This window comes from Pterocles gutturalis, unplaced genomic scaffold (assembly GCF_000699245.1).
Source record: "Pterocles gutturalis isolate BGI_N339 unplaced genomic scaffold, ASM69924v1 scaffold10276, whole genome shotgun sequence".
Lineage (NCBI taxonomy): Eukaryota > Metazoa > Chordata > Aves > Pterocliformes > Pteroclidae > Pterocles > Pterocles gutturalis.
The window spans coordinates 27,821-36,932 of NW_010097809.1; the positions used below are offsets into that span (position 1 = coordinate 27,821).

The 9,112-nt window shown below is 46.9% G+C and overlaps 1 protein-coding gene across 1 annotated transcript; it reads right to left on the reverse strand.

Annotated features, from left to right (window-relative positions):
• Positions 1-559: 559 nt before the first annotated feature.
• On the reverse strand, positions 560-7,621 carry STC2 (stanniocalcin 2). Its single transcript, XM_010086548.1, has 3 exons — positions 7,466-7,621; positions 4,720-4,931; positions 560-1,110 (listed from the first exon to the last, which is right to left on the reverse strand). The coding sequence occupies exons 1-3, from the start codon at positions 7,619-7,621 to the stop codon at positions 717-719; spliced, it is 762 nt and encodes a 253-aa protein (XP_010084850.1). The 3' UTR covers positions 560-716.
• Between the last annotated feature and the right edge of the window lie 1,491 nt (positions 7,622-9,112).

A 9,112-nucleotide genomic window follows, 5' to 3' on the forward strand; every position in this document is an offset into this window, starting at 1 on the left:
AATATGCTGAAGTGACTGGATTAGCAAGTGCCAAGTTATGCAGTGGTTAAAAAACAGAGGGCACTTAAACTAGGCAGCATCACCCAGATGGGAACAATGGCTCAGAAATTAGCTAAGAGAAAGCGGTGGAGCTCCAGACCGCACGGTTCCTGTGCAAGAGATGGGGTAGCTGTTTCATTAGAGAGTGTCACATAGAGAGCCTTGACCTCTTGCGTTCTCAGCCACAGGCAGAAACCAAATCCCCCTGGAATTCAGCCATCTGCTGTAAGCCTGCGCCCTAAACCTTCGGAGGTGCTAAGCCACAAGCAGCCGCATGCAATCTGGCAGAGCCCTCTTGGAACCTTCTCCCCAGCTAAAGGGACCAAGAAAAAAAACCAAACCAACCCCCAAACCAACCCAACAACCCCCAAACAAGATCCTGAATTTCAGCCAATGTCCATTTCATAAAAAAGGGGAAAAAATTTAGTCTGAAACATTTTGCCACATTTGGTGGCTGCTCAAGTGTCGAGTTTGCTGGATCGATAACCCATTGCCACTGCTCTCCCTTTGCTACTATATACACTGTTGCTGAGGTCCATATATATCTTGCAATGCCCTGTGCTTGACCTCTGAATGGGAAATGCTTTGGAATGTCCATAGACGGGAAGATGGGACTCAACGGAGGAGGTTTCCAGTGGAGGGGGATGATGGGGGGAATGGGGAGTTGGTGCCTTTCTTCACCTCCGGATGTCAGAGAAGTCGGACAGTTCGTCTGCCCGGTCCATGATCCCATGTAACCCTTTGGGACCGTGGCCCCCAGCTTTCACCCGGGCATGGGTGTTCAAGTGGCCCTTAGTACCTCTCTCTGCCTTGGATGCTCGTGAGCTCTCCCTGTGGTCGGAGTCAGAGTGGGCCAGCATATCCCCACGGCCAGCAGCTGCTTTGCTGGCTTCGCCTGGCTTCTTCTCGGGACCCAGGATGGCATCACCGTGCACAGCCGAGGTGCAGAAGCTCAAGATGGAGCAGAGACTTCCCCAGTTCTGTTCACACTGGGCCTGGATGCTTCTCGTTATTGCCTTTTTCACCTCCTCGCCACAGGTGAGCAGGATATTCACTAGGTCAACGTATGGCCTGGAGGTAAAGGAAACAGCAAAAGGAGAGTAAAAAAATATAAGGGTTATTTATCAGTAAACAGCTGTAATGCACTCTCTGCCTTACCCTCCCTCGTGCACAGCACAGTTCAGTGACGTGAGCCCCCTGCCACCCACTGACTCAGCAGCCTTGTAGAGCAATTCTGCACCATATGTTTATTATGCAATATATTATATTCTACTGGGTCGTACTGCTGTAAGAAATGCACGTGATGGCATCCTGTCAAACGAAGCTTCACTGAAGTGCTGGGCCTGCCTTGATTGCTCCCCCAACAGAGATGCTCTGGAAGAACCAAAATGTCCACCAGAGGAAGATAGGAGGTCTAAATGCTTGGCAAGTGGGGCTGTCAAATGGAAGAACTGCTATCTCACACCTTCTGTCTCTCTCTCTTTCCATGCTCCTTCACGTTTATTAGTCAGGATACATGACAAAGGAAATCTGCTCACTCCAGAGCCACCAACTTCATCGAACAGCTTGCTGTCTCCAGGTGAATGGCTGGTACAGAGCATACACCCATCACTAGTCTGCAAGAGGGAGGCATCTCCTCACCTCTGTGAAGGGCAACAGACACTCCACTAGAGGTTCTCTGGCTTTTCTCATCATCATCTTTAGCTCTCCCTGAAGTGAGGTGTTGATCTCCTCCTCCATGTGGACACCGGACCCAGCTGCACAGAGCGCAAACACACCGATATCCACTTTGGTGGCACTGTTTCTTCTCACACCAAGAATTTTTTCTTTATTTCCTTACAGAGCTGAGTACAGCTCTCAGTATGTACCTTTTCCCCGCCAAACAAGGACTCCAAACGAGCCCTGGCCAAACACCGTTTCTGCTTCCCCCCGTCCCTCCACACCCCCGAGTGCAGGCTCTTTGGCTTCCTCAGCCACGGGTCACCGAGTGCAGCAGTTTTAAAATAGTTGTGGTCACAAGGTTTGTGGGTCAATATTGATGTTGCCTATTGACACAACCGCTCAGCTGCTAGCAGGCCCAGAAGGACGTGCTTAAAACGTCTTCCACGGCAGGGACCATCCACAGTGCAAGTGGAGAACTGCCGGGGGTCAGCAGTCGTGGCTGTGGGGGGTGGTGGAGTGCACCTTCTGGGCACACCGTCCACCAGCTCTGGTGGCTGTGGACAAGTGTAAATCTCTTCCTATGACCTAAGTCAGAAGAGATGAGGAAAACCAACAGATTATGATCAGTGTCTGACATTACCCTGATTTTACTTTGCCCAACTGCTTAAACCAATTTCGAATGACTAATCTTGGAGAGCCACCTATTCCCCTATCTCAAAATATTTCCCATGTTTGGATTGTTTCTGCTGTTTAAAAAAAAAAAAAAAGTTACTTGGAATGCAGCAGCAACCAGTCTGCCAGGGCCTGTCACCACTTCCACCATAGCAAATCGGTCTGACCCCCACCCCACCGCAGCTGACTCAGGAGGAGACTTCACCACCCTGACTGCGTTCCTCAACACTCATCGGGAGAAAACGGTCAGAATAAAACAGCCAGAGAACAAGTCTGAAAGCTGCCACTTGCTTCTCTGCTCTTAGTTCTTGTTTCAAACATAAAATAGAAGATGGGAGAGAACATGAGCACACTGCACACAAAGTGATCCAGCAGGAGGAGGAAAAAAAAAAAATAGACAAAGTTGTTGAAATTGGGCATAACCTTTACAAAAAAATCTTTGGAAGAAAAAGGTTGCTGGTAAGACTAAGAAGCGGCTCAGCTGCCAAATATTTCAGGTATTCAGAGTCTACCAGAGCCCTGCGGATTAATACTGGCCCATTTCTCCTTCACTGTTTCACTTTCTGCATTCCAGCTGGCCTGACCATAGTACCTGAACTGAGCACAAGGCTGCGAGTCAGCAGACGTGATTTTATTTCCAGCTCTGCCACACTTGCCTATTGATCTTGAACGAGTTCCTTAGTTCAAAAGCTTCAGAGATGGCCTCTAAATTTAGGGGAGGGGAGGAGGCTGGCTGACTTCTATTTGGGGAGTCTCACATAGGAAGGCTAAGCTCCGACTCCATGAGATGCTGAAAATGAAGTGTAGGATGCTCTAAATGAGATCACACAAATTATAGGTGTTCAGCTGAATGATCCGTCTCTTCTCAAACCAAGAACCCCCCAGTTAAGCTCCTCAGAAACAAGCAGCTGCCTTTGAGCATTCCTAAATGTTTGTAAAACAAGGATAACTTACTTCTCTTTGGACAGCCCTCTGACTTTCATAGTTCTTCTCATCTCCAAATGATGGGGGGTGTTCACTGGTACCAAGTACCAAATTTCTAGCCTACTACCACAGCCTGAGCAGTGCCCGCAGCAAGGTGCTGCTGTACAGGACGGAGCCCCGCTCCCGCTCTCCCCCAGGCAGCGGGATGCTGCCCTCCACCCTGGGCATAGCCAGTAGCCCTGGCAGGGCCAGGATCTGCCACCAGCCGTGCCTTTGATCCCAGCCTCAGAATGCCCACGGAAAGGGCCTTGCTTTTAGGCCACCATGTTCAGATTGTACAAACCACAGCAAGAGATTCTGCAGTTGGGAGTAAACCAGCATCAGAGCATCTCTCTGCAACTGCAGCTGAAGTATGAGGGGGGTGGTTTTCAGTAAAAAGTAAGGGAATTGGGGCACAGTTCCTTGGGAGGCCAATCAAAATGTAAGGCTAGGAGTCCAAAAGAAATGATCCTGTAAAAAAATTTATCTGTTATGATCGCTGGGATTTGGGGTTTCAGTGCTAATATCCGCTAGGGATGAGACAGCATAGAGGTGTGGTAGGAAGATGCTTTAAGGTTACGCTTGCTGCCAGGCTGTGGCTCAGCCTTCTTATTCAGGAATGAGATGTTCACCTGCAAGAAAAACAGGCTCTGATTTTTGCCTTGGTGCACAAGGAGTTGGTACAAACAGCTTGTGCCTGGTTTACTGCTGTCACGTAGCAGCTTTGATCAATTCCAAATAGGATTCATGCCTGCTATTCCTCAGAGGGCAGCTGTGCTCCCAGTCAGAGGGACGAACTCCTCAAAAATCTGACTTATGCCTTCATTTTGTACACCTCCATGTTTTATTAAAAAGCATCTGATATTAATAAGGAGTAAGCTGAATGGGAGATTACCTGGGGGACTGCAGCTCTTTCAGGGACAATTAACTACAAGACATTTGAAAGTACGTATTTAAAGAAGAAATTATCATCTTACTGACAACTTTGCATAGACCTCTTCCCCCTTCTTCTCTAGCTGTCATCATTAACAAGATACTGGGGTCAGGAACCTTTAAGCTTGGAAAGCACAGAGATATTCTGCAGAGCCTCTAGAAACGGCAGATACTAACTCTGTACTTGCCAAAGGACCAAGGAGACAGCCAGATCCAACTTCAACTGTTTTATCTCCTTCTACAGTCACATCTAGCCCTTTGTACACTAGCTAGTCTTCAAGGGTCCCTGCGAAAAAAGCATTACCTTGGTCTAGTACATGGGAAAACAAGAAGTGCTTAAGGCCAGAAGGAGTTGAAACAGCTCTTGGGCAGATGCACAGCCCACTGGCACCATCGTGCTCCTGGAGGGAGCTTCCACGCCTCTGACTGCGCTCGCATGGAGGCACTTACTCATGCTGCAGCAGGTCTTTGAAGTGAATCATCTCCACAATGACCTGGACGTTCTCCTTGGCAGCGGAGCAGAGGTCATGCTTCAGGTAGCACTCCCGCTGTAACTGGAACACCATCTCTTTAATGGCAGGGCACTTACGGCTGATGCAGCTGAATTTATGCCTCAAGGCATGAGCCTTACACTTCAGAGCGTCTTTAATGAAGGATTTTCCCTGAGAAGAAAAGAAATGGAGTACGTCTGTATTTTTGTCCATTAAGCACAGCAGCTGATTTATGCCCAGCTTGCTGCTCCTCTGTAGGACAACGTCAAGGGTTACTGGATTGCTAAGGGGATCACTTGCTGGCTTTTCCCCATCTTCTCTTTGTTTCTCTGCCCTTAAAGAACATGCCAAGTTACCTGGCTTTGCTATCCCAGTCAAACTGAACTCACAGGGCTTCCTCACTGGTATTTTGAGGTTTTCCCTGCCCCAACAGCTGAATGCCCAACAAGGGAAAGGGCAAAAGTAAGCACCTTGAGTAAGCCAGTCCTCGAGTTACTGGCTTCATGCACTTCTGGGGTGGCAGCACAGCAGGTTCACACAAAGGAGAGTGCATCCTGCCATGGCTGAGGTTCCCCAGGACTGCAAACAGATACCCATTCAGTAACTGCAAATTAGGGTTTTTTTAAAATCTTGAAATTATTTTGCAAACTCAAAGACATTTATGCACCGTCTATATGCACCTGCCCCACTCCCCAGCTGTCAGTATTTTCTCTACTAACACTTCCTCAGAGAGGGACTCAGATCAGCACTAATAATAATCCTACAGTGTCTTGATGTCTGTTTGCTGCAAGAAATTGTGAGATTAACAAAATCCAACCAAGAAACTAAAAAAGTAAGTTGCAGGAAAGCTGCTTTAGCGGCATCTCTTTAACCACTGTTTGTGATTGCTTCATTCAGTTGCTTAGTGGGCATCAAAACCACCCCTCTCCTTTTCCCTTTGCTGTCTGATACTATAGCTGCCACATACAGTGTCTGTGTTGCAGTCTGACAGCTCTGTTCAGACTCCCTTTCCTTTGCTGAGCAATAGGTGTGTGGAAACCTGCATTGCCTCCATCTCTTCATCAGCTTCAGGTTATTTTACACAAGTGCTTTATGAAGACAAATTCTTGTTATCCTTTATCCAAAGAGTACACTGGCACAGCTCCACTGACATTAACTGAGATTCACCCAGACCTGCAAGCAGATGTTGTCCCCAAATTGCTTCATGCCAGAAATGTTTCTTGCTGATCAAAGAACTGCTTGAGTCACCGTCCCTTTCTATTCCCCACAGCAAAGGCAAGTGCCCTTCCCTTCCGTAACTAACACGCACAGCACAGTAGGCAAGTAAGAATAAAAAATAAAATTATGATATAAACTGAACCTGACATCAATTCTTAGGTTTCAGAGCAAGGGAAGGAGAACAGAAAGCAGAGAACAGGAAACGGCCAACGTTAGTCTTGTCATTTAATGCAGCCTGAAGTAACTGGAGATAATACAGAGATGAGGTATCAAAAGCCGTGTCATAGCAAAGGCTAAAGTCACCTCCATATTAAATAAATCTCTAGGGGTTTAATACTTCTGCACTGCAATGGAGGGAGCCTGGATGTGAACCAGGCTGTATTTGATGAGCACTATCTGGGGATCCTGGGGAACAGGCATCAATGGCTACGCTCAGCCTTTGTAGGCACCTTTCCCTCCCCTCCCAACAGGGCTTATTTCTTTGGTCGACTCTGTTCACTGACAGAATATTGTGTAAAAATAAAAGAGCATTTACTGGAAGCCACTTGGAAATTAAGTTGAAGGTTTTCAGATGCCCACAGAAGAAACAACTCCTGTTTTAATGGCTAGCCAGACCCTTTGTATCTCCTTGAGAATTTGAACCTAAAACACCAGCACTTCAAAAGTGTTCCCTACTGGGTGGTCCCACCATCCCTCATACAACAGGCTGAATCCTGAGGACAGCTCTACTTTATACCATGCTTTTAACAGTGCCATGTAGCTGGTGCTTTTAGTCAAGTTATACTGTAAACTGCAGGGTCAAGCCAAATGCCACTGGCCCGTCACAATGTTCTCTTCCCTCCACACTGAAATGGGAGAGTAGGTTTACAAGACATAATAACAGGATGTCTCAATGATGCATAAATGGTCTGGGGAGAAAATGAAGGAGACAAACTTAATACCGCATACCATCTAAGTAATGTATTTTAACGTCAGTGCTTAAACCAAAAACTTATTTCAATACAGCAGCTTTAGGAGGTTGCCTGTATGGGTTGTGTACAAGTCTTGAGAACCAGCTTTAATAACTGCACATGGGGAAATATTTCAATACATCTACGTGAACTGGGAGCCCAAGGTGCATGTGAGAATCAGTTTTGAACAAACATGGAGTAGAAGCTTACGCTGCCTAGTGTTTCCAAAAACCATGTTCAGCTACATTAGCGTTCTGATTTAGTTATCCTGGATACAGTATGTGGAAGTGGGTCCAGGGAGCTGTAGCTAGAGACAGCCTGTCTCCTGGGACAGGTCGCACACTGCTGCTCTATTTCTCTTCTGAGGTCTTGATTCTGGACCCTTCCACAGAAAAATTCTTATTGAAGCTCGTTATATGCAGAAGCAGATTTGCTCTGTAACGGTAACTTTTTTCCCAAAGATGTGTTAAAGAACTAAAATACATGCCACATGTGTATAAGAAACAAGAAGATACATAGGACATTTCACTGTGTTACCTGGGCATCAAATTTTCCAGCGTTGTGCAGGAATGTCATGCAGATCTCATGTAAGCCTCGGATCTCGCAAGAATTGTTTTCAAAGCATTCAAACACTCCGCATCCCACATCGCCAGCATTAACCAGGCAGTGCTGGATTTCAGCTAGAATGAGCATTGATTACAGTTAATTTGAAGAACTGTTCGTAGAAGCTGGTGGTGAGCAGGGTGGGGAGGGAAAGAAATTATTTTGCTAACATCATCAGTTTGAAAGAAAAAACACATGTGACAACAGTTATTGTACCCACAGCATGCCCACTTTTTGCAGAAATTAGGCCAAAACTTGGGTGTATTATGTTATGAAAGTGACATCCAAGAAGTAAATGCCAAATCCACTATGCTTACGTCAAGCTATTTCACTTGAGAACTGTCTAATGCTTGTGCATTCCTCAGGAGCAAAGGACAGGCATGATTTTTGCTGTCTGCCTTGTACAAAGTCCCCCATGAAATTCAAGTGCCAGAATGAGAAGCCCAGGACCCAGCCAGATAATATTTCTCATTGCTGGTACTTTGAGCAAGTTTCTGGAGATTTAGCACAATGTTTTTTACAGACCGCTGGGTTTCCTCCGGTGTGATGTCTATGAAGTTAATGGCACAACTCCCACTGATAAATGAAGTCCTTTGCACTGAGTGTTGCATTAAGCTGCAACTGCGTTCTCACCTATGCAGAAATGATTTGAAAAAAATTATATATGTAGTACATCAAATAGATCTACTGGAGCTAGCTGTTACATATATGTTTATTCTGACCTTTCAGATGTTATGTAATACTGTGAAAAAATGCTGTCTAATACTCACTCACCAAAAAAAAAAACCCCAAAAATCTAATTCTTAACAAGACAGCTTCTGGTCCTTTAAAAAGAAATGGATGTAGTAGTACTGCCAGAGGGAAGGTGGTTGCTGAAAAAGCCTGGGGATAAACTTAAACAGGGGCAGCTTTTAGACCAGAACTGAGGATGCTAAGAATTCCTGTACTCTGTGCCCTAGTGGTACCTTTAATTAAAGCTCGCCCTTGGGAGCCAGCCTAATCCCCCTCCGAACCGCAGCATGTTTCAGACATCCCCAGCCTCCCCCTTTGCCATGCGGTCCATTTGCAAGTCTTTACAGCAACTTTCGGTCTAATTTCAACCCCGCTACAAGGCAGAGAGAAGAACCGCGGCTGGAAATGCCGAGTCTGGGAGTTCATATGACCCCCCCCAACTCAAACCCAAGTCACTGCGGCAGCCTCCCTCCCCCTTACCCCCCTTCTACCATTCTACCTGCCCCGAAGTGCAGCTGGGGAGGGGAGACGGGACCCCCGGGGTCGACTCTTGGGATTGTCTCAGCCACACGTGAAAAGCTGGGCAAACACACACACAGCGTGGGGGGAAAAATGGAGCTCTTTGTGGAGAGCTGCGGAGCGAGGAGCTGGGCTTTTTTGGGGCCGGGGAGCTCAGCTGTAGTGCTTGTGTTGGCATCCGGATGCAAAGCCTTCGCCGGATCACATGTCCTGGCTCCAGCGTGCTGAGAACTGCACAGTGCCGTGATTCACATGTGGCAGTCCCTAATGGGCATTCGTGCATGCCTGCTCGTGTGTGTTTAAACACGTCTCGCAGCACTGAGAGTGTTA